This window comes from Numida meleagris, chromosome 3 (genome assembly GCF_002078875.1).
Source record: "Numida meleagris isolate 19003 breed g44 Domestic line chromosome 3, NumMel1.0, whole genome shotgun sequence".
NCBI lineage: Eukaryota > Metazoa > Chordata > Aves > Galliformes > Numididae > Numida > Numida meleagris.
This window is the reverse complement of record NC_034411.1, coordinates 17029005-17055133: the sequence shown is the minus strand read 5'-3', so window position 1 is coordinate 17055133 and position 26129 is coordinate 17029005. Positions and strand designations below refer to the sequence as shown.

At 42.6% G+C, this 26129-nt stretch overlaps 1 protein-coding gene across 1 annotated transcript; it reads left to right on the top strand.

The window, feature by feature from the left end:
• SRP9 (signal recognition particle 9) lies at positions 13589-21099 on the top strand. Its single transcript, XM_021389732.1, has 3 exons — positions 13589-13754; positions 16815-16883; positions 18753-21099. Exons 1-3 carry the CDS (start codon positions 13683-13685, stop codon positions 18870-18872), a joined length of 261 nt encoding a protein of 86 aa, XP_021245407.1. The 5' UTR covers positions 13589-13682; the 3' UTR covers positions 18873-21099.

Below are 26129 nucleotides of genomic sequence, written 5' to 3'. Positions count from 1 at the left end.
TTCATTGTTTATGCATTTGCTCAAGCACTGGAATTTCACATGGCTAAACATTATTTCATCAGATGTATATCAGTTTAAATTAGCTCAAAACCCATCCTAATTTTCATTTTTAGATCTCAAGTCTTCGGAAGAGCTGATGTATCGGGGCGGTTAAATCCAGATGCACTACCAATAAGCTGGGAGAGACAAATAAGCCTCTTGGCATAAAACAAATGAGCTGAGGGGGAAAAAAAAAGAGTTCAGAGAAAGTAAGAAAAGAAAAAACCTGCCAGTGAGAAGAATGCAGAGTTTCAAATCCCTTATGTTGTCCTGCTTGGATTTCTTCATGTCCCACTTTCCCTTCAGCCCCTCATTTCTTTTTATTTCCTTTTTTTTTAACGTTGCCTTCCAAACCTCCTTCCTTGCTCCTGTCCACCGGCTCTCCACGTTTCCATTTACATTCCTTTTTAAATCACTTTTTTTTTTTTTTGACAAAACTTATAAACCATTTAGAGTGCCTGAAAGAGAAAGTTCAGAAGCACTGAAAAGCTTTGTGGATGGTCAGATCAATGGCAGCCGCCTGAGTACACTTTTAGCTCCCAGCAAATAGAAAGAAAAGCACAGGAGGAACTTAAAATGAAATGCAGCTGGCAGCAAACCCCTTATCATCCTTCTGTTGCTTGTATCAGTTTTCTGATTTGTGAAGGCTTTGTTTGAATGAAGGAGAAATGAAATGCTTGCTCAGTGCTGGTGCTGGCTAGAGTTTGTGGCCAGGTGGCAGAATAACTGCCCTCCAAGGATTGTGGAGTTAAAGGTAATATCCTTCCAGGTAAGACCAGATCTCCTTACTCAGGGAGTGTCCCAGCAGGGAGAAATCGTTCCTCCCTCACAAGCTCTCCTTTTACGATGGCTAATTAACCTGGTGTTACATTAAAGATGTACCATAATTTTCAGCTCTGACTCAGTTCTTATTCATTGCTATTTAAGAACACAAGAGAGATAACTTGTCCTGTTTTCATCTATGTTCACATTGTTCAGCTTAGGTAAAGGGTTAAATGAACTCCAAGAATTTAGTTCTCTTAGATGCTTACAGTTTTATCAGGTAGCGCTGACTGTGTATAAGGCAGGCAGTGCCACATATACTGCCATTACACTCCTTCGTTCTTGACCTTGCTGCTATGTTTCCTATCACACTCCCGGGAGGTCATAGTAAGGGTTCATTCACTCTCTCAAACACCTTCCCAGATACTCAGATCCCACTTGTGTTGTTGTAGTTTCTTTCAAATCTGCCTGGATCCCTTGTGCAGAGTCAGGACTTTCCTGTTCCTCAGATCAGCACTCTGCTGGCTGAGCTCCAGCTCAGGTAATTATACCCAGCTCTGTTTAACAATTCTCCACTCTAACTGCATTTGGAGAAGTTATTCTGCACTTTCTTCTCCAAACAGCTTCATAACGTTGTGGGTGCTGAGGACAGATGAGATGGGTATTCCAGAGAGGCTGCACATTATGTATTAAGGGTTGAACCAACGCCTTCCAAAGGGCGGCTGGCTGAGAGTACTCTCATGAGCGACATCTTCCTTTTTCTTTTTTTTTTTTCCATTGAAATGCTATTTTTAGTGAATAGCTGTCATACAAACTAGAAGCTGAAGGACAAACACTCGGTCCAGATTAACCTGCAGTTGCTATTTGAATGTGGAGACTTCTTGCTCTACATTATTATTCTGAGCCTCGCCTAGATGCGTTCATTGGCTTGGGTCACTTGAGCTGGTTGTCACAAGACGCTCACAAAAATAGATGTCTCACTTATTGTTAGCAATATCAATAGAGAGGCTTAAGGCAGAATGAGCACTGATAGAGGTAACACTGTTATTTCAACCATGAGGCAAATTACAAAGCAAGACAAATAAAAAACTTAATTTTGCAATACCCATGGCTCAACCTGCTTGCTAACACCCTCGTTCAACCCCGTGCTAAACCATAGGCAGCTCAGAGTGTACTTTCCAATGGAAGAGGATTCAAATAGTCATTTTTAAGACAGAGAAAAAAAATATTTTTCTTTCTTAATTAAGTATAAACCGTAAACTGAGGTCAATCACAGAAAGAATATGGAGTATAAAAATGAGAGTGAAAAATCTGCTTACTGGGTGAGGCCCATTTCCTCCAGGCTGTGGCCATGAGCACTGGCTGTAAGCACTTATGCAAGATCTAGCTGCTCACTGCAGTGCAGTTCTTCCAAGGCAAGAAACGGAGATTCGCACTGGAAGCGAGTAAATTACAATCAATTGCAACTCCCTCACCTTGGAGGAATCTGAGCTGTTACTGTCAGTTAGAGGTGGTTAGCCGTTCCCTAGCTCAGGAAGAAGTGCTGCGCTCGAGAAATTCTTGGGAAGATAAATGATTCAGGAGAGGTTTATGCTCACAAGAAGTTTAAGAAATGCCTTTCTAATGTAAACTCAAAGGCTTTATTTTCTCCACGGGCCATCTATCCGAGATGGATTATCAGAGAGCAGTCTCACCTAATTGGCGCTGGTTGGAGTGGACTTCGGAGCAAATTATCTCTGGAGGTCTTCTCCATCCCAATTTATTTTACAGTTATTCTCCAGCCTCCGTGCTACAATGACAGCCTGTACCTGGAAAGAAGCCAGTTATGCCCCTTGGCACTCACAAGGAAATCCTTCACTCCGGAGAAATTCCTACCAGGAAAAAATGGAAAAACAAACATCTACCTGATGCAAGAGTAACATAAACTATATTCAGCATTTGTTGCCTTTCTCTTTCTCCAAAATCTTACAGGTTTTAAAAGCTACCAGGTCCAGCTCAGCTTTCACATTAAAAAAAAAATCCAGCTATGCTATGACTGAATTTGGATCAGATGCCGAATTGGGTTCTGCAGAACAGTCACAGAGGGACCATCACAGACCTCACCTGATGGAGTCCACCTGGCTGAGATGGCTTCTGCCCTTGTCCCAGAAGGGGCTGAGGGGAGGAAGGGGAAGGAAAGGGATGGACCAGAGGTCTGTGGAAGCATACATGTGCAATCTTAAGCTGATTTTACCCTACTGCAGAGTTAAGGTAGCACAGTTCCTGTGCAGTTTTGATGACCGGATTGGCTAGTGCAAAAATAGCTGGCGCCAGGTTCACTTTCCTCCCCTTCTGCTAAACAGAGCTTTTGTGCAAAAAGAAATTGATCCCACCATTCTCAGTAACATTTTCCTCCCTTGCAGCTCATTGGTACGCAAGCAGTATGAAATCCACATTTAAAGTACTGTTGACTGCTCTAGAACTTAAACAGTAAAAGAAATAAAGTAAGCACAGAAGCACGTACCCTTACATAGATAAACAGGGTACTCAGTACTGGGAATAACTAAAAGCACGGTTGACTAAGGAACTAAATAAAACTGTAAAGCACTACTGCAAGGTTTATGTCACATGGATTTTTTTTTCGTAATCTTTATAAGTGGAAACCAGAATGAGTGTGCGTGTTTGCACATGACAAACTACAAGAACTTATTTTAGGATTCTTACTGGAATCAAAGCACTGGGGACAAGGAGAGAGTTGAAGTACAGAAACATGACAGAGAGTTCAAATGTTTATGAAGAAAAATTCACTTTGTAATGACATCCATGTAGAACGGATGCAGTTAGCTTACATTACATCAAGAGAGATGAGTCTAGTGATGATGATGCTACTGCAGGAATAGCTAATAAGAAATGTAATTAGCATTATTTAACGCTCATATATTTTCAAAGGGGGTGATATCAGAGTGAAGCCAATTCCACAGCTTCATAAAGTTCAGAATGTTTCTTTTATTTGTTTGAAAACTTTGAGCTTCAAATAGGTTTTGTAAAAATTGCCTTATCGTGGCCAACTCAGGATGTTCTTATTGATTATTATGGGTAGAGATGTCTAACAGAAGAATAGCAGAACTCTAAATTCCTATAGTACCCGTCATCCAAATATTTCAAGTATTGCAAAAATATTACTTGGTTGATTTGCATCGGACAATTATATCCATCTTATTAAAGAGAAGCAAAGGCACCGCAATCGTGGGTCAAATTTCAACAGTTCTGCCAGTCTTACTCTTTACAGGGTCCTTATACACTGAGTAAGCTCATTGTGATACAATACCTGTGACACCTTGCTTAGTCACTTATGGAAGAGACTCAAACTGACGATGCACATTTTTGCAAATGTTGTAACAATGTCCTGTTCTCAGAATTCCCTGAGACAGCTGTGTACTTTCTTTTAAAAAAATGCTGCTAAAGAAACAAAGCGAATGCTTGAACTGCTGCTTCACAAGGAAGTCCTTTTTGGCTGCATGGTTGTTAACATTTCCAGATGAGTGAAAATGTCTTGAGTCAAACTTTAAAAAAAAACATGGAAATAACCATTAGTGAGCCAGAGCCTGTAAAGATCATAGACGATATAGAGAGGGATATCGAGAGAGTGTTGTGATTCAGCTAGGGAAGATCAAACAGAGCCAGCTAGCAGCCAGGGGACATCAGAGAACCATGAAAGTTGCTGAGGATGTAGGCAAAGGCTGTGTAGTGCTGCAGGACATCAGGGAAGCTGAACGAGGGACATATGTCAAGAAAGGTCTCATGGTGATACAGCAAACCGGAGGAGATGTTACCATGACAGAGCTGTCTGAGAAAGCCTCACAGTGATACAGAATGCAAGCACTGGGCCTCAGGATGATGATAAAAACCAGGGAAGGCTGAGAATTACTGGGGACACAAGACAGTCAGCTGTTTGGGGGATTCAGTAACAAGGGAGTGTTACTGAATGCAGTCTGATGAAGACAGGCTACAACTGCAGGGTATAGCTTACAAGGATGTTTGAAAGAATAAAGTCACGGTGTCCGTAGTTAATGGGGAGTAACACATTCTGCTGGAGATCATGGAACGTTAAAGGAAAATGCAGAAGTACTTAAAAAAGGAAAAATCATATTATATCATGAAACAGGAAAAAAAGAAAAACCTAACCTACTGCCATTCATTGCTAGAGTGCATGAGGGAGAATCTGAAAAGCTCCCCAGCCTTAGGACCCTTCTGGGGGCAGCTGCTGAGCCTAAAGAAGGTTAAGCATGTTAGAGAATGAGAGAGCAACCGTAAGATGCCAGAAACAGCGAAACAGATTGTGACCTGAATGACAAATGTGTAAACCACTGGTTGTTATAAAGGGCCACGGCGTCCAGAAACATTAGAGACTACTGTTCTGTTTCTGGAGGCACCCAGAAGGAATGCAAGTTGAAAGGATGTTGGGTATGTTGAATAGCATCGAGAAGCATTGGAGAAGGCCACAAATACCTTTAAGTCGGGGTCCAGGGAAAGGCGGTGAATTACTGAAGCTGTTAGCTATGCAGTCACATAGGAACCAGGGCAAGGTTGCGATCTCCCACAGGCCCAAGATACTAGGAAAAAGCTCAAGAAGGAATGCAGATTGCCAGAGGAACTGAAAAATCCTGCATATAAACTAGAGACAACAGAAAAGCCGTGAGATCTGTCAGGAAGCACAGGGTAAGGTCACAGACTGAAACAACTCAGATGTCTGGTTTCAACATTTGACTAATAGAAGAAGGATGTGACCCAAGATAATCCTGCCTGCTTCTCTTTTAGAGTGCAGAAGAGAATCCCTTCCAGTACAGCCTTAAAGCAATGAATGATTCCTGCTGAACAACCAATGCCATGTATGGAAAATAGCTATCTACACTATGTCATTGTATGCATTTAAACTGGGCCTTGGAAACCACAGGAGAGTAGGAGAGAAAAATAATCTCTTTGGGACAATGGAAATTTTACAGGCTAGGTTGTGCCTACCTCTGCTTCCTCGCACAGGGAGCCCTTTTGCCCCTCACGGCACAGCTGTGCAGCAGGTAGGCATCACTGGTCTCTCGTCGTGCGTTTGTAAAATACTGATAGAGAAGAACAGAGTAGAACATATGCTTTATTCATGCAACCTCTAGCTCCACTGCACTAGTCCTAAATGGAGTAACATGGCTAATGTATTTATAATTCACGGTGCTGACTGGCCATGCCTCGCTCCAGAACATGGGCAGGACAGGGGACTCAGCCTCCATCTGGCAGCCCAGCTTTGCTAAAGAGACACTTACTCTATGTGAAACCTGCTCCTTGCTGCACAGCTTCCTAAGGGAATGATGCAGCACATCTCCCTCCCTCCAGCACAGCTCAGCCTCAGGAGAGGCATTCTGCAGTCTGCACTTGGGTGGGGAGGGAAGGGGGAAGGAGACAATGAGTTATTTTTCACAAGATCTGCTACGGAAGGCAGTAAACAGCAAGGTTTCCAGCCTTTCCTTTGTTTGCCTTAGGTCTCTCAATTTCTATATCAGGCTCTGGTTCAGCTTCCATTAGCGCTTCCTCATCAACATCGTTAACAATGGTTTCCTCGCAGAGGGTATCACTAGGATTATACTTACTGCCAGAATCCTCTGGCACAAAATCACTGTCTGAGTCAGAGCAGAGAAATAATTAACCCTCATGATACTTCTCTGAGGAATGAATGGAATACATAATAAGATTTATAGGGCATTCAATTGATCTTGCTCCTAAGGAGAAGAGCTTCCACATGCTGAAGTTAGCATTGCCATCAAAGAGTGAGGAGGCCGCTGTGTCAACGCTGGAAAAGTCAGTGGACTACACTACCTTGACTGCCTTAGCTACGTTACATGTCTGAACAGCTAACCACCTGCTTACCACTGATCCTGGATTAGATCATGCTTTCATTACCAAAAAAACAAAACTATCAGTGTCAACAGATTCTCAGCTACTGTGAGAGTGGATTCAGGCAGTGTAAGACTATCTTACTTGAAGTTATCAACACCTGATTTGAAAATGGCCTTCAAACACTCCTGAGCATATTCTCCATCTATAAGACCAGATCTATGATTCAACCTACAGCTACTGCAGAACTGCTGGAAAATTTGCCCTGAGTGTGAGGAAGAGTGCTGCCCCACAGAAGAGAAATAGGCATCAAGATTTGCACAAATTTGCATGTTTTTGCTGTTTTCAACTCTAAAGATAAGAATTTTCCTCCCCTCAAGAAAATAATCAGTGACTTCAGTAGGAGGCATTCCCAAGCAAAGCTAATTAACTTTCTTGGTCCAGAAGCATCCCCTCCCATAAGCCGATAACATGTCTCAGTAGGATTGGAGCAGGATAGTACGGTCCTAGCTGGCAGGGAGGGATCTCTAGAGAAGCGTGTATCATACAGATTTCTGTCTGCAAAAAACAGCAGCCTTCTAAGATCTGGAAGCCTCAAAATCCTTTCACTTCTGCCGGGAATTTAGTTCAAAGCAGCTGCATGCAAATTTTGCATGGCAAATGCTACGCTGGCAAATCTTCCTCATGATTCTTGTTTTTAAGTCAACAAGAGTAAACTGTATAGAAGAGGAGTTATCTTTAGGGCACTGAAATTTACTCTGTTTTAAAAGAAACATGAAAACAGCCCAATGAAAAAAAACGAATAAAGGATTTGAAATATGTATGAGCAGATGCACTGCCTTGCCTCATCTCTTTGTGCCGCATAAAGAGGACACAGATTGGCTGAATCCTTGTAAATGGAGATCTGGTATAGAGATTCCTCAGAAAACATGCAGCTACCATTCCCAGCTCCTGTCCCTCCCATCCAGCAGGAGGTAACAGGGAGACGGAGAGGGAGTGTCAGCACCAGGCTGTGAATTTCCTGAAGGCCTCTCGTCTTCCTCCACGTGCTAAAACAAAGAGAGCAGTAAATATTTCTTCATTCACTCGCAATCCTTTCCTGCACATTTCTGGTACCTGTGCAACCCCTAAAATTTTGCCTCATGAAAGAAGCAGACACTTTCTATTTCATTCCTAAAGTAGATCATAGAATCATATAATCACAGAATTGCTCAGGTTGGAAAGGACCTTTAAGATCATCAAGTCCAACCGCAACCTAACCATACTACTCCAACTCTAGCAACCCACCACTAGATCATGTCCCCGAGCACCACATCCAAGCGGTTTTTAAACAGAGATCACTTGAATTTTGACTTGTTTGATTTGTGTAATAACAATAATGAAGAAAGAGATCACAAAAAGTTGCTAATGTAGAGAGGAAAATACTTTAGTAAGAATGCAGTTGTCAGGACACACTTCAAATCTTGTTAGTAATTAGCCCTTTGGTATAAAGTCACAGCCCTGATGCGTCACTTATACAGTATTCTCCCTGCTCCCACTCTTATATCCTACCTAGCTCCCCTTTCCTATTTTTCACATACTCCAAATGTTATGAAAATGCTAAACATACAGATTTGAAGTTAAAATTTCTCCACAGACTAAAGCCAATCGAAGGGCCAGGTAAATACTTGCTATTTCCTTGACAGGGATTGTAACAGCAACACCATATGTTGGAAGTATGGAAGCACTTCCAGCACAGATCCCAGCTTTTGCATATGCTCTGTGTGGGCCTGCAAGCCTGACAGCTACACAAGCTCTGTATCAGATATATTTTATAGAAAGCTGCCATACTGCAGGCATCAGAGGAGCAATGTACGCGTCTGCGGTTGTTTCAGGAATTGGCAATGCCAATACCGAGCATCCACTTTGACACATTGTCAGACTCAGTTGTGAGCTCCACCTGCACCAACTCTTGACCAAGAACCAACACTCGGTGGAAGTGCATGAGGAGCCTGCAGAGGCTTTGCTCTGTGCTCTAGGCAACAGCTGGTCTTCACACAGTTTTTTTTACTGTTGTGATGAGGAGAATGGGTGTATAGGATAACAGCTGTGCTACTGAGGCTTCAGATGTCATGCTGCCAGCCGAGTGGCTCAGTGCAGCCCTGAGTGCGGAGCAGGCCCCAGTCTGTCCTCTTCCGCTGCAGCTGAGGGGATAGAAGAAGCTGCTGATTCAGATCCACTTCCCCTGCTCGGCCCGTCCTATTTCTTCCTGTGGAAATCACCACCTCTTCAGCTCTGCCTGCAGAGGCTCATGTGGGCACCCCCTAACCTACTTTTGGTCAACCTGAGCCAGACTTAGCTTAAATGGATTAAGTGGGAGGTTTTCGCTAACCCGGTTTGATTGAAGTAGGTTAAGGGGCACTCACAGAAGCATCTCTGCAAACAGATCTGGAGAGGGCATTAATTCCTGGGAAAAGGCAGTGACAGGTGGCTGGGCCTACCGACCCCTTTTACCAACACAGCTAACTCACCAGGATGCACAAACAAGGCCGCGCATCAGGGACAAGCTAGAGCATACCTTGCAAACAGAAGAGAAAGCTGCTGATTCCCACTAGCTGCATGTCACTGCCCTCAAACAGAACTACGGAATGACTACCACTTCAGCAAGAAGTCCTGCCAGGAAAGGTCAAGCTGTAGCATTACAGCAGACTAGGAAATACCTGTGTCGTCTTTTTTGCTGGAGGAGATGCCTTCCATCTTATGGGCTGAGATGTAGCCTAGTCTTAGAAATCAATGTAGTTAGAAGTACCTATAGTGCTTTCACTACAGATGCAGTTATTCTGGTCCAGACAACTTTGGAAGGTATCACCATAAGCATCTAATATGACCTGTCCGTTCCATTGGTTGTACTATTCAATTCTACCAGCCACGGCAGCATCAACATCACAGGTAAATCAGCTGTAAGACACGCCTATCAAGTAGAAAACTTTTCTATTTAAAGAAATCAATACACCTCCAGTTTGTACAAACTGATGATCTAACCCAGTCCTATGCATGCGCAGAAACTTCATGTAATGATGACATGAAATCTGAGTAGTTAGTGCTGAGTGCCTGTCTGCTTCCTGTTTGACATATTGGTCCATGAGCTGTCTACCAGATGTGCTCCTCTTTACCCTGAAGGCCATCATGAGGACTGCTATTTCACTCTCAAATCTCAGCAGTCAACGTTATGACAAGATACAGTCTGCTCTCCAACATATGTCTCTTGAATGACAAGACATTAATTTAAATGCGCTATCATGCTGAGGGGACTAAACTGACCGCTTAACAGGAGGGCACATATCTTTCTAGCTATCAGAAACAAAGAACTTAACAAGAACTGTGTCAGAACAGCATACAAAAATGAAGCAGCAGTTTCTATTAAGGCCAGGATGGCAACACTGCCATATGTGGGAACAGCCCTCTGGCTCGTGCAATGGCCATTGACATGTACCTATCTAAACACCCTGAGATACAGCTAGATTAGATTAAACCCTATTAAATGTCTGGTGTCTTTTTTCAAATGGTTAAAGCAAACTAGAAGATAATGCTGCCTTGGGGAAGGCTATGGCTAAAATGTATGGCAAATGTAAATGATGGTACAGCCAAGGCTTCAGATTCCCCAGTGACCCAGGGATTTGTTCGGAGTGTGTTTCCTTTCCCAGGAACAAGGCCATTGGGGAAAAGGAAGGAAATTAATGGGCATTCAAGCCTCATCCTGGCTAGTTGCTGTGACTTGGCTGGGACAGGCACATGGATTTGTGAACAGCAGCCCAGAATCCTGTCACCCCTATTCGGCCTTAAATGCCATAAGCCATATTTTTGCTCGGTTACACCAATATTTAATTCTGCTGTTGTTAGGACAAGATGAGTCTGAATCACTTGATTAAAAGCTTATGTACAAGAAAGGTAGGAAATTAGCACTGATGTAATTAATCATATGCTGTTCAGCTTGGCAAAACCATTAACCAAGCTGTTTAAAGCATAAAACCCATAGAAAGCAGCAGTGTGTTTTGTGCTCCTTCAAGGGCTGCAGAATGAAAAAACTGTGGCTCAGTCTGGCATGTTATAACCCATCCAGGAGCATCAACTGCTTCTGACTGCAGACTCGGTTCTCATGGGTACTGAGGCTCAGAAACCAATGAGATGTCAAAGACCGCTGAGCTTCCTGTCCTCAAGATCTATCCGCATCCTTATGCACGTAAATAAGCCTGCATAATTAAAGTTTGCATCAGTACAAATCCCAAGCTGTTTTAGAACATACACACACAAGAATGGAATGTATAATCACCATGCTCGTGCTTTTTCTTTAATTTCACAGAGGGAAGATATTTTGAAAGAATTGACTGGATCTCCGTAAAGCATTAAGCACTACTGGCAGTGATAACTGCCTTGTAACTAACTCATTATTAAAACTTTTTTAGACCTGCATAACTCCACTGAGTTTATTTTGCTCTTGGTCCAAGAAAAGCATCATCAGCTCAGCACCAAATTTTGTTCTTAATTAAACTGTTACAGATATGGAAAAAAAAAAAGGAAAACAAAACAAAAAACCCAACCCACTTGAGATCAGAGCTTATCCTATTGTTTTCTATCACATCCATGATTTATCATGATAATGCGCAGTGTTCTATACAAAACTACTTTTAGCTGGAAATACCTGCCTACGTTACCCATCAGCAGTATGCCATGGAAATAGATAACTATTTTAATGAATTCAATGCACTTACCTGAAAAATCCACTTACAAATAGTCTAAAGCAGGCACCATATTACTAAGTAAAAGCATTAATGAATGAATAGGAACAAAATATCCAACCTTGAGTGATGCTGGAAAGCTACGGTTTCCATGAACTTTCTAAACTCAAGATCTCAGTGGATATTTTAAGACAGAGTGCAAGGTCTTTTTCTACTGTTTTCTTCCAGGCTTTTTTTTATTTATGCAAAAGAAGACACTACATTAAAGAAACAATGACATTTCCATGTGGAATCCAGATGCCTGAACATAACTATACAGAGCAGGACTTGCAGTGGCAATACATGTAGAAGCATGATCAAAGAGAGATCATTCATCGTGTTTATACACGTTGGATGAGGGGGAAAGGCCTGAGGGAAAACCACACAAAAAATCTTCATCACACAAGTACTTATATTATTGCTTCATAGTTCTTTATGGCCTTAAACCCAAGCTAAAAAGACATTATCTAAGGTGGTCTAGGGCATATAGCAAGGACATAAAAGGAGACTGAGGAAAGAGCCAGGTTTTGTAGCATTCCAAATTTCACTTACTTAGTGACAGAATAGCCACTAAACTCCTGGAATGATTTCTTGCATGGAAGAAAGCAGGAGCTAAAGAAAAGCAAGCAAGATAAGTATGTGTGTTTTAGCAGAATTCTTTCTAACTGCTAAATTATTATTGGCTAAATACCAAATATTTCACACAGCAATAAACAACTGCTCTTTTTATTTCACTAAACAAAAAGCCCATTGAAAGATCTCTACTATTACTGCATTCACTAGAACTTACTTGAAAAATACAGTTTTGGACACACATAAAATACAACTCACAGATGAATAACAGCAACAGTCTAAGTTACTTTTCAAACATGTCAAGAAAATGTTCTGTTCTTCAGGCGACATGAGAACACAGTGAAGCAGCATGCCAGCTCTAGGTTTCAGATATTCGTTGAGTTTCAGAAATAGCCTATCTTTTTAATTATTGAGATTTCAGCAAACAGCTTCTCTTCCAGAAGAGCTGGGGTTTTCATGTACAGCACCCTGGTTTTGGTGCCAAGCCAGCAAAAACAGTAGAAATTCCCACATCCTGTCTTGCCACCAAGAAAAGGTGTATTTTCAACAGCTATGTCAGCACAACAGTCCATACGGCCACAGAGTAAACTGGAAAAATGAACCAATCTTGGTTAAAAATATGTTACTAAAAATGGTGCTGCTTTTAATCCACTTCAGGTCATCGGTTTGGTCCGCAGCTCAGAATCACAAACAGCTGTGGCAGCACAAGTGTGAGGCCATAGGTGGCGGTGGCAGAGAACAGGAAATCCTTAAAATCCGCAGCCAAGAACACACTATGTAGAACAGTACATCACACTGTATACAGCAGTCAGAGGGACACACCACATCTTCTTCAGAGATGAGGCAACGAAGAAATCCTTCTCTCTGTTTCTTGTTCCGGCTGCTGCTGTTTGCCGCCTCTGAAGTTTGTACATATAAGAATTCTAGAAGCTACATCCTAAACTGGATCTCAGAAATCATGTTGGTTAAGAAAAAAGAAATACCAAAATGTGTTGTTGTTTTTCCTAACCATTCTCTGTGACATTGGCTTAACTGAAGAAATTGTGAATGATGAGGCTAATAACTGAGCACTGACAAGCTCTCAAGCCAGCTCTTGTGCTGAAGAACGCATAAAGAATCTTGAACATTCAAATTAAGATGAAAATCCTCTAAAAATTAACCCCAAGTTGCTCCCAACTAGACAACTCTAAGCCTGGGGTTCCTCCTTCAGAAAGAAAATATCCACGCCTCATTTGAAAACCAGATTCCAAACTTGGTAGGCCATGTTTCTGTGAAATGCTGGGTTGTGTTATGGGGTTCGCACTTCCCATGGTGGCCAGCTCCCACACTCCCCCGTGGGTACCTGTGACTGGGCCACACGCACTCCCCCCAGTGCCGGAACCCGTTAGCCAGCGAGGGAAGCCGCCGGGCTGCCGCGGGACCCGAACCCACGGAGAAGATGGAGCCGCCACCAGCCTGAGCCTGTCTCTCCACACCCCGCCGCTCCTGGCGGGGTCGCTGTGTTGGCTGCGCCATCCCGGCCGGGCCACGATCTCTGAGTCACGCACTTCGTGATTGGGCAGCCGCTTCCCGCCGGCCAATGGGAGGCCTCCTCTCGCGGTGAGGCAGCGCCCGCCTTCGGCGCCATCTTGCCGGCGCCGGGAGGAGCGGAACGGAGCGTAGCGGCGGGCAGCGAGTCGCCGTGCCGGCCCCGCCATGCCGCACTACCAGGCCTGGGAGGAGTTCACTCGCGCCGCGGAGAAGCTCTACCTCGCCGATCCCATGAAGGTGGGTGGCGGAAGCGCCGGGCTGAGTAGGCCTGGCGGGTGGGACAGGCCTCCGGCTCCGGAGGAAGGCCTCGAGAAGTGCGGCGGCTCCGGGGCTCTCGCTGCCGTGTCCTGGAGCCGCCCGGTGAGGGAAGCAGGGCCGCTCCGGGCCGTGACCGCGGCCTGCCCTCGGGGCTGCCCTCTGACACCGCTGCGTGCCTGCGAGCGCTGTACCCGCTCTGCCTGAAGCGGCGGAGAGGATTTCCCTGGGTTTAATCCTGGTGGCCTTCAGGGATAAAAATGGAGCGGTAACAAGGGAACTCCGTGCTGATACGTCATGGTAATTCTCCGAGAAGTAGAACCAAGTCCTCATCTAACTCGTATAGGGAACCATATTACCCGTGACACGTAGGGACCGCGAGGACCTGATTTCAGAGAACTCGTGCGCATGCTGATTTGTGGTGTGCTCGTGCACACCTCTGTACAGCAAGTGCACTGTTACATCCTGGAGCTGGGATTAAAGGAGTTCTCTGGAATGAAACTATGTTGTAAGCCAACCCTCAGTATATGAGACCATACCTGTTTGAATTTAAAGAATCAGAGTTGTTGGTAGGGACCTCTGGAGATGTAGTCCAACCCTCCAAAGGAAAGCATTTATTAGCTCTCATGTCACATTGTTGCCCACAGTGTCACTTCAGACTGGAAGGGCTTTGTTTCCTAGAAAGTAATTGCCCTAGGAATTAACTTCTTAATATATAACTGCTTTTAGTTTCCATTAACTTCTTTTTCAGTTTGTGCAATCATTAAGAACACCTTTCATCTTCAGAATTGTTAAAAACATTTCAGCCAGAAAGCCGTACAGAAGGTATCGAAGGAGACAGAAGCCTGAGAAAACACCAGTAAAAAAGACTTGGTTTTGTTCACCAGAGGTAGGGGGCACAGAGAAACATTCAGAAGTAGTATCATAGAAATAAAGAGTGGCATTAGTTAGAAAGGGGCCTTAAAGCCCACCCAGCCCCACCCCCAGCTGTAGGCAGGGCTGCCCCCACAGCTCAGGCTGCCCAGGGCCCCATCCAACCTGGCCTTGAGCGCCTGCAGGGATGGGGCACCACAGCTTCTCTGGGCAGCTGTGCCAGGGCTTCACCACTCTGTGAAAAACTTCTCCCTGACATCTAACCTAAATCTCCCCTCTTTTAGTTTAAAACTGTTTCCCCCTTGTTCTGTTGTTATCTACCTGTGTAAAAAGTTGATTTCCATCCCGGTTATGAGCTCCCTTTAAATACTGGAAGGCCACAGTGAGGTCTCCCTCCCAGAACCTTGTCTTCTCTAGGCAGAAGAAGCCCAGCTCCCTCAGCCAGCATTCATAGAGGAGGTGCTCCCACCCTCTGAGCATCTGTGGCCCTGCTCTGGACCCACTGTAGAAGTTCCACTTCTTTTGTGTGCTGGGGATCCCAGACCTGGATGTATGTCTGCCATTAGCATTAATAACCACTTCTCATGCAATCGCCTCCTACCTACCGATAATAAAATGAATTATTTTGTTTAGTTACTTACGCCTTGCAATATCCAATTAAATTAAAAGTTTGGGAAGGTTCTTGCTGCAGCCAGGAGCTGCTTCCCCTCTTTTCATAAGGGATCTCCAAAGGCACTCTCTTCCTTCACGCTCAGTCATGGCTATGAACTCAGTTATTTACGAAGGAGTTTACGTAGGCTCCGGTCACAGTTGGAGTACTCTCCTTTAACTTGCCAGAGAACTAGCCTGAGAAGCTTTTGTATGTAACCGCACTTGTCAAGAAATGAAAAATTGTGGGAGACAGGTCTGTGTTCGTTGGGAGCTGATGAGGCTGGATAGTGAGTGGTCTTGCCTTAGTGGGAGCAAGTTACCTAATCCATGTCTGTAACAGCCTGTTGTGCTTCTGGGCCTGCCCAGTTGAGAGGTGTAGTTACACAGGTGTTGTAGTCAGAGGGCTTTCTTGAACAAGAAAGATAAATTTGTGAAGAGATCTCTCACAGAGACAGAATCTCAAAACATATTTTGTAGTCATGGTGATTGTTGACCATATCATAGGTCAACAAAGACCTGTTTATAGCATGAGTTGTCTTAGTTCAGAATGTTCTCAAAAGCACAAGTTGCCTTGTTCATAGATACTAATGCCAGCTGAGATCAGAAACAATAGAAGTCCCCTTGATCAGTTCTGCATTCAGCAGGAATCATTCAGTGCTCAGCCAGTTGCTGAGAGTGTTGACTTTTATCACAGCGGTTTTGAGAACTTTTGTAATTGGAGAATGCAGAAGGGCTGTGGATAGGTTCAATCCCAGGGCAGGTTACTGTGGTAGGAGCTGTTTTTAGCAAGAAGTGGAATGCTTGCTTTCTGACTTTAAATGTAGCCTTGTTGAGTCTCGAAAGCAATTTGAAAGAACCCTCTTAAGCCTTCTGTTGGTTTTTTTTTTTAATTACTCTAGAAGTGTTTTTGTTATGTCTCCCCTCTCCAGTTGTGAAAGCATTAGGACAATTCAAGTCTGCCTGTAAGGCTTTGATGTAGTACTGAATTAACTGTAGTGACTGGAAGTACAACATTTACATAATACTCACTTAATAAATAATTAGATTCTGTATAAGAAAAGAAGTAATGTTGATTTTACCCCACTCGGTCAAGCCTTTTCACACAGAACTATTTTCCCAAGTGTTTCTTGTCTACAAATGCAAGTTTCCATTTAGTTTTCCTTAAGAGTGATATATGGTGAGGGGGTATCTTACATTGACAAGAGTCCTGTCATTTATTTACCTGTCACTGAAGTCCCTATACACGTCACTGCTGTATTTACTGTGGTTTTGTACATGCCTGATGCTACTGTAGTACTGATTTAGCACGTTAGGCAAGGAAGCGTGGTGATTTAGCTTCTAAACTATCTTGTCTATAAGGTTAGTGGACAGTGGAGGTGGGGTCCACCAAGAGGCAGTGAAACTGAAGCAGTGCAGAATTCTAATAAAAGGCAGTCTGAATTTGGGCACTCTTCTCTCGGATACATTCTACAGCAAATAATTCTTAGATGTTAATTCTTAACATGCTTGTCATTTCAGGTGCGAGTTGTTCTCAAATATCGACACTGTGATGGGAACCTCTGTATCAAAGTAACGGATGATGTAGCTGTAAGTACAGAACATACTCTTAGGGCTTCTCTCAGGCTTACCGTACTTCAGCTTTTTGCATTTTGCAAGTATGAGTTCTTGCCATTGTCTTGAGTACCTGACAGTTTTCTAAAACCTTATTTTGCTCAGGCTTCCCTAGTTTCCATCTGTGACGGAAACTGACTTGTAGTTCAGCTCTGCGTAGTCCACAAGAAATCTTAACACTTCAGTGTTCTTTATAGGTCTCACTGTAATTATTTTAGGAATCTACAAAAGTAAAGATATGAGCGCTACAAAAATCCACCTTCATGGAACTACATCGGTAATTTCTGCTGAAGTGTTTCAGGAGCACCTTCAAACAGATATTTACTGCTGTGAGTGTGGTCCTTTCACTTTGCTCAACGTGGTAACAGGTTTAATCTGTAGGGTAAGCTGCTACTTTGTGATGAGGAGACACTGGAGCGGTATCACAGTGAAACGTGGCATTCATTTGCAGCACAGAGATACCCTCTTCCGAAATAATATTGTGGTACCATAACCATTTGGTTCGCATTCAGTAGAACTTGAACTGCATTTACTTACTGCCCTTGTTCTAAGTAGCCTGCTAGTGTGCTTAGAAAACTTTTGAGGGGTTAGAATGACATAGAGGGCAGCAGGTAGAAATAGAATTTATCTACATGCAGAAGTACATGCCAGCAACAAGTTCCTGGTGGTAATATTACAAACAAGTTGTTGTGCAGCCCAAGTAAGCAACAGTAGTATGACCATTCTTTACACTGAGATCTGGGAAAATCTGATTTTTCCTTTCCAGGAGTAGTCTGGCATTGGTATTTCAAACACCAGGGCAAGGTGCAAAACTTCAGTAATGACACTTCTCGGTGGTGTGACTGCCTCGTTTGGGTGAGATGCTAAGCATGGGATACTGCTAACAGGGAAGAAAAAGGCAGTTCAGTTGAAGTCTTCCGTAATGGAAGATTGGTGTCCATGATTTGTAAACTTCAGCTGTTTTTATTTGTAGGCCTTTGTAGCTGCTGCCAGTTGTAGAAGGCTGTTACGCTGATTGTTTTGTAAGGAGAGGAGATAAGGGGTATTCTTGCTGCTGACTGCACAACTAATATAGCTGAAGGAAAAAAAAATAAGCTTTTCTCTACCGCTTGTCTCTGAATTTAATTAGGATTTTATCGCTGGCAAAAGTTCCTGCATTCAGAGTGCTAGAAGATGGAGCATTGTTGGTTTTTTTCAATTGTTAAATAGGTCTGAGCAGTCACACTCATGCTGTGCAGGTATAAGAAATTATCAAGCAGTGAAAGCTAAGCAGCCATTTTATGATTAGTCACTAACATATTGCTCTTGTTCCTTTTGCATTTCCAGGCTTGTCACATGAAGGAATTCCTCTTTATCAGCTATTATTTTTCTTAATTAGAACTAGCTTCAAAACAGATTTTGCTTAGGGGAGGGGATCCTATTTAGTGGGAAATTCTGATTTTATGTCACTGGCAGTGTGTGTATATAAGGTCTGTTAAATGCAGGATACGCTTTCAGAATATAGAGAACAGGATAGTAAAATCTGCCATTTCTAGATAAAACTAAACCTAAACAAGTGCACCCTTAAGGACAGCTTTACAGCCCCAGTTTTAGCCACCTTCTCTAAGAGAGAAGGAAGAATGATGAGCTTCACTATTTTCAAAATGGAAGGCAAGAACCTTTGAAAGAAACTTAATATGCATTTAAAGAGGGTAGATATGTATTGCTGCTGCCACGTGGTAACAACGCACCACAAACGTTCATTTAAGTACTCGTTTCATTTGTTCAAGCACAAATTTGTTGCAACTGTAAACAGGGTAAAAACAGTGCAAGTGAATTCTGATATTAAGCAACTTTCTCTTGCAGTGCTTGCTGTATAGAACAGACCAGGCGCAGGACGTAAAGAAGATTGAGAAATTCCACAGTCAGCTAATGCGACTCATGGTGGCTAAGGAATCCCGCAGTGCTGCCATGGAAACAGACTGAACTGCTGCAAATAAATGAGTGCTCCGCTCGTATCTCACTGGAAGAAAATATCTCTTGGATTTGAACCAATAGTGGGACAGAGATGCTTTCACATACCGAAGTGGACTGTTGAAAAGTCCAGAGCATCTTCCTCCCCAGGCTCCGCTTTGGAAAACTAGGAAAATAAATGCTTTCAATTGAAAGCTTGTATTTATTTTTGGGAATTGAACAAGAAACTATTCTTACACACTAAGTATGCTAAGAAGACAAACCTTTACAAATCTACAGTACTTGTGTGTGAATTTGATGGGCCACAAGCATATTTCTGGAAAGCTGTAATAAAATTCCATATAGGTTTTGTTGTGTTCCTATGTTATGCTGATGTATTCTCAGAGTGAGAAGATTTATTAATGTAATACTGTAGCGTGATTAATGGATCTAATAAATATTTACATAAATAATATACTTCAGTGGAGTTTAGAAGAATGGATGCTTTCTGAGCTGAAATGTTAAAGTTGCCAAGGTATATTAACACTGCCACTAGCAAGATTTTAGCTTTTAGTATTATTTTGGTCACACATTGTGTAACATTATCAGCAATACATTTGTAGAACCCTTATATTGGGTAAATAATTAAACTTCTCTATTTGAAACGTTAAGTAACACTTAGTTTCATACAGTTACCTAGCAATAATCAAGCAGTTTCTTTTCTGGTTAGGCAAAGATTGATATAAAAAACTTTTTTTTTCAGTACTTGAACTATTGCATACCAGAAGGGGGGACCTTTCCCATCCCCACCTCAGACAATGAGGAAGTATATCAGCAAGACAAATTCTAGAAGCTGTTGCCTATTATGTTAATAGAAGAACGCAGCTAAACACTACCCAGAGTCATCATTTTTAGCTGCTTGTGAACTGCGCATTTCCAAATGTTACAGGGGGCAGATGGATGTCAGCCAGCTGAACAGATGGATGAAAACCAGCCTAATAAATACCACTGTCAAAGATAGACCAATGCCCACACGGCCTAGACTTTTTTCTCACAGTTACCTCTGATAGGAGGATAAAAACTTTGTCTTTTGCAAAATGCTTTTATGCTTGACAATGGAGTAGCTGAAATTGATACTGCTTTGACTGGACAACGCATACTTTTAAAACCACTTTTTTTTTTAATGTAAATATGCTACTGGTGTACTGTATGCCCAGACTAATGTTTCTGCTTAAATCAAGCCATGAAAACAAACCAGAGCCATAGAAAGACTTGTCTGTGCTAGCATTTAAATAGGCAAAGCAATCCACTTCAATGTGGATGACCTGTTGTCACTGACATTAAATAAGCATGGTCTACTTAGAAGCAACAGACTTCTCACATTTGCTGAGGAGTCTAACACAAAACACAGGCTTGGCTGTTGCATTAGAGTACCCACTCAGCTGGTCGTGCAGTGTTGCGTACTGTTGGAAAGCACTTGGGTGCTAAATTGCCAGTGACTGCTCCAGCTCTAGTCTGGAGGAGTGACCTACATGTAATGTTTTTGGATTGGCTTTTGAAATACAGATAAATCCAGAGAGAAAGCTAGACTTTGTTAACAATTAAACTGTAGTAAGATGCTGTGATGCTGAGAATCTTCCTCGATGCTCCAAATTATTGTCTTAATATTTGCAATACAGCCTGTTAATTAAGCTATTTTTAATCTGTAGTATTGTTCTGCAATTTGTACAGTTGCCATATAGAAGTCACACAAGTGAAGCTTTATGCTATTAGCTTGGCAGGTGCAAAGGCTGCTGCTATCTCAGTGTGATTTTTGGCCACCTTATAAATTGGTTTGGCACATAGATGTCCTCTGTGAGCAGAGGTACAGAGAGATTTGATGGTATTTGCTCGTGCACAGAGGATAGAAGTAAAGAAAGAGCTGCAGGTAAACTTTATGCACCAAGGGGCTGAAAGGCTTGAACTAGATACCTGAGGAAGTTTTAAAGGGGGAGTACTGGTGACTCACGGAGGGCGGGATTACAGTGCTGTACTAAATTAGCAGTTGTCAAGAAAAAGAGGCAGGAAAATCAGTTTCTAGTTCTCCGGATTCAGAAATTAATCCTGTAAAACCACAAGGAAATATTAATGCTGCATTCTTAAAGGTGATGTTTTGCTTGTTCTCTGTATACTTGCAGGAAAATGAAGATGGCACTATGCAAGTACAATAAAAACATTGCCAAAGCTATTGCTTAAAAAATAAAAGCCTTTAGAAACTCAACTGGAAATAGAGACATACTTCCTGCTTCTTGACTTTGTCCTGGAGCTTTCAGCCACTTCAATACCGCGTGTTCACAGGATGGTAGAAGCACTGCGAACCCAAAGCTCTGCTTTTTGTTGCTTACACTCTTGCTGAGATTACAGTATGCACTTGTTGCACATGCACTGTAGTTACCATTTCCTAGTAAACTTGGTCAGTGAGTTAGGCCATCAAATTGCCAACTGCTCAAAGGAGTCTGCTGGTATGCGATGAAAAAAATGAGCTTAATATGGCTGCTGCTGCATTAAAGGGTAACTGATCTGTGTAGGATATCTGCATGGAAAGTGCTGAATGCAGCAGCCCAGGCTGTCAGCAGATGCTTCTGGTTTCCTGAAGCAATTATGCCCATTGAAGGCTGCAAACAGCCAGCTCAGAAGCCAATAGGCAACTTGTCTGGTAATGGTAATCTTTGCAGGAGGACTGGAGTTATTTTAATAACTAAAACGATGGTTTTGCTTGCTTTAGCTTATTTTGTTGCTGCGTGTGTTAGTTACCTTCAGCAACCATCTCATTCTGTGAGCACAGCTTAGAAAAATATGGATCTTCTATTTCCTTTAGGGTTTTTAATTCTAAGCCTCTGGGTATGTGAGCATATTCTGGATTACAGGAAGATCCTTTAATTATCTGCAGAAGTGAGAATTGGTTACAAGTCATGGTTTTAGAGATGCTTATGAAAGAGGCTTTTGTTTTCATCAGTCTTGAGCTAATGCTTTCAAGAGCATCAGATTTATTCTGGAAAATTAGGTGCTTTTGTGCCTGAGTCTGTGAAAATGGGGAACTGAACTGAAGCCAAGCTTTTAACAATGTTTTAACTTGTCAAAATAATTATATTTTGTCTCCATAAATTCCTTCCTGCAGTGCAGGAAAAAAAGTGGGTACTGCTCAGTGTTCCCTGTAATAAACACAGGAGGAACCTTGGTTTCTGCCAGCCACGGTCAGTGAGCCTTTGATGGTTGCTGTTACCTTGGGTTGATTTTAAGGGATTACATCATCTGGAAAGCGTGCTAGCTCTTTTGTTACAGACAGAGCAAATCTGCTCACTTCATTCATTTTAAGTCAGGATGGTAACACACTGTTGTCTTCCCATGTACTTGTGCTTTTTCCCCTTCTTTCCTTTTTTAGGGGAAGATGTTCCACAGAAATGATACCATGGCCGCTTCCAAAAGGCATTTGAGACTGAGCCGAAGCAGAAAAAGGAATACATAGTAAATAGCTATCATGCATTTTTTGATTTCTGTACATCTTATTCTCATCTAGAGACCAGATTCCGCAACAGTTCCAATTCTTTCAAGAGACTGTGAGCATTAGCACGTGACCTCACAAAGTTGGATCTTGAAGTGAAAGCATGATGATTCTTTGTACAATACGCTGTGCTGCGAGGTAACTTTTAAGTGTCATTGACTGAAATGAAGTGGCTTTTGTCAAGCATAAGAAGCCTTCTTGTGAAGATCCGTTAAGAATGATATCCACTAACATTTTTCCTCTTTTTTTAAAATCTAGTCTATCATCCACATCTAGTTTTTGCTCAAGTTGATAGTGATTTCATTTCCAAGACATGAGGTATCCCTTCTGAAAACTTGATACCACTTTAAAGGTAGATGCTGCATGACTCAAGATAAGGAAATTGTTTATAAAGATTTTTATCTTTTACATAGGCCTTGAAAGGTATTTAAACACAGGCAAGAGTGAAATCATCTTTGTTGCTGGAGATAACATAAAAACACCTTTCGTCTGTTGTTACTTTTAAAGTAGACTCTTCAGACTGACTTCCAGATAAACCTGCCCAGCTTTTTACTGGGAAGAATTACCATGCACTGAATGCAGATGTGGCCTTTTTAGTCCATAGAAGCGGTGTGTTTGATAAGAGAATGTTACCAGAGTATTATAGGAAGAGAACAGTTACTCAGCAGAACACAAAGCACAGTAGTCCACTAATCCCTAGTGGTTTGTGTAGGTCCTGTGGCTGTTGTAACAGACCAAAAGCTGGCAGGAGAACATGGGCTTAAATTGGACCATGTAATACAAGTCTGTGGGAACTCAGCCAACAAAAACAGTCACAATGTGATAGCAGAGTTAGTTACCTTCATGCAAGTGCAGTCGCTATTTTTGTACATCATCTTTGTTTCTGGTGAATATGTGTTATTTTCCCCCCTTACATTGTGCTTAAGTTAGTCACTTAGTCACAGGTGTTTGTTCTTGGAGTCCCCTGATGGGAACAAAGGCTTTCTGCTATTCTAAAAACATCTGAAGTCATTAGTACCATCTCCAAGGGCTCTTGGTTCAAGAACTGGCCAGGCTCCGAGCTAGAGCCAATGTGCTCAGCCCAGGAGTGTCGCCATAAAGACAGCTTCTGTAGTAGGGGATTTGGCTATTATAAAAATAAGAGTACAATTTCTCTTATTCTGTAATGAATGGCATTTATGAAAAACTGTTTTCTATTTAAATCAAGCCCAGCTTCAAAGAGATTTTTGATTTCGCACTCATTCTTCTGTCTGAGTTTTTGTGGTGAATTTTAGTTAGCCTTTTTGTTAGAACTTTAATATTAGTCATGCTGGAAGGTCCGGGAGAGATTTGGTTTGTTGCTTTTTCCTTTGAAGTTGTGCTAGCACACTGTGTTTTGTTTTTTTTTTTGTCATCTGGAAGTGGTATCTTCATAAAAGGTCTGATCTGCATTGTTCTGCTGATACTGAGAAGAATCCTCCTGAGCACTGCATGCGTGTTTACTGCAAGATCTCAAACACTGGTTTCTTAGGGGAATTGAGCTTTCTGGAAACCTACCGAATTACTTTGCTGACTGGTAGTGAGCAATGAGAATTTGCCGTGCACATTGGCTAGTAAACAAAATATGCATGTATTTTAAGTGGGTTGCTGATGCATGTAAATAGAGCCATCTAAAATACAGTTCTCTTATCATTATGTGGCTAAAAGATGAAAGGCTTGCCTCAGGGCTCTGACAAACTGAGCTCTGGCAAGGTTTGAGTGAGCCTTAGAGAAGTCACCTCCTAAAGATACCTTTTCCTTTAAGAAGTCAGCAGACAGGAGGATGAACTAATGCTTCAGGCATGTCAGTGTGAAAGTTGATGTCTTACTTCAAATTGCTATAAAATATACCTGTTAGAATTTGGGGACAAGGGGGGAAGCTGACCTTCTCAGTGAGTGTTTGACAGTTGGTTCATAGAATGGTTTGTGTTGGAAGGGACCTGTAAGATCATCTAGTTCCAACCCCCTGTGCTACAGTCAGGGACACCTCCCTCTAGACCAAGTTGCTCACAGCCTGGCCTTGAATGCTTGGTTGTTTCTCTTTGTTTTGTGACAAGTTTCCCATGGCAGTGCTACCCAATACTGAGGGCAGTAGCCAAATAAATGAGATTCCCCAGGACTTATGCCCAGGGGAAAGCCTTATGTATGCCTCTCACACAGCAGAGCCGCGTAATAGGTGACTGCACTTAAACACAGCCAACCAACAATGTTTTCAGTGTTTCCATGAGAGCAAACAGCTGCTTTTGAAATGCTTCCTAACCACTGCAGCAATATTCCATGTCATCTGATCAACATGACAAGACCGCGATTCCACACCAGCCTGGGTCAACATAATAACTGCCTGCTGATTCCTGCCACCTCTATCACACCGCTTCCAGCACAACTCAGAGCCTCGTCTGAACCCTTTCCATTTACTAATGCATCAAAAACCTCCTTAATCTGGAAATCTGCTGTTGTGGTGTTCTGCCTGATCTGTGTGCTGACACGGCATCACTGGAGGTCAGATGAGTGCTAGGGGAAAGGAAAGGCCAGGGCTTGGGGGCTCTCAGGAGGGCTGAGAAGAAAGACTGGAGTAGAAGCAGTTTGATTGGCTTAGACCACTACAGAACCTCAATGAACTGGAGTTTGTAATCTCCCTGATTTGCCTGTAAAAACTCCACGTTTGTCCATTAAATGTTCTACAACGTAGATGTTACACAATATTTAACTAGAAAACTGTCTGTAACAGTGACTGCATTTTAGTATTGTTCTAGTTCATAAGGACAGTACTTAGTAGTATAGAACCAAAGATTGTAGATTATTTCCTCCCTGAGGGCCTCCAGAAGCCTCTTAAATGGAGCTCCCAGAACTGAACTTGTGCTACAAGGTGAAGGAGTATCTCACAGATTCACAGAACCGCGTGGTAATTCTTGAAATGCTGTGTGTTGAGGCTGAGAGCAATCAATCAGCATATAGAAAAGCATACATGTCTTCAATAGCAGCTGTCCAATGCACAGCTGCTCCAAGCTAGAACATTTTTAAGTTGCCTTCTGACTATATCCAGATGGTCCCTCACAGTAATCCATTCAAACACCACAACATCTACAGGCTACAATTTCACTGATAGAACCATAAAGGCTGAAAAAGACCATGAAAATCATCATATCCAACCAACAACCCACATCACTCATGACTAATATTCTGCTCACAAAGAAACAAAATTGTTCCTGACAGGTTCTTAGCAATACCAGGCCAAGTACTTGCAGATAGACCAACAGTCAAATACAGAAAGAAGAGCTGAACTCACCCAGCTGTGAAGGGACCCTCTGGCCATGCAGCACTCCTCCTCAGGAAACAGCTCATATGCAAGAGATGCTCCCCCTTCAGCAGCTGGCCCATATGTAGAGCCCAGGGTCACTCCACCCTAGATCCACCCCTTCTGGCTATGCGGGGAGCACAGGTGCAAACACTGTGTTTATATACTTGCCTGTGCTTCCCAGGCCAGCCACACCCCTTCCCCAGGTGCTCAATCACCAGTTCAAGCCGTGACCTAACAGTTCCCCTACTAATCCATGTCCCTCAGTGCTACATCTCTACATTTCTTGAACGTCTCTAGGGACGGTGATTCCACCACCTCCCTGGGCAGCCTGTTCCAATCCCTTACTGCTCTTTCTGAGAAGAAATGTCTTCTAATATCCAACCCAAACCTTCCCCAGTGCAACTTAGGGCCATTATCTCTCATCTTATCACTA

What these genes read in the sequence shown, in the direction of transcription:
- SRP9 (XM_021389732.1), top strand. Translation starts at nt 13,683, where the DNA reads ATGCCGCACTACCAGGCCTGGGAGGAGTTCACTCGCGCCGCGGAGAAG. An exon ending in ACCTCGCCGATCCCATGAAG is followed by an intron (nt 13,755 to 16,814) that starts GTGGGTGGCGGA and finishes TTGTCATTTCAG; the next exon opens with GTGCGAGTTGTTCTCAAATA. An exon ending in AAGTAACGGATGATGTAGCT is followed by an intron (nt 16,884 to 18,752) that starts GTAAGTACAGAA and finishes TTTCTCTTGCAG; the next exon opens with TGCTTGCTGTATAGAACAGA.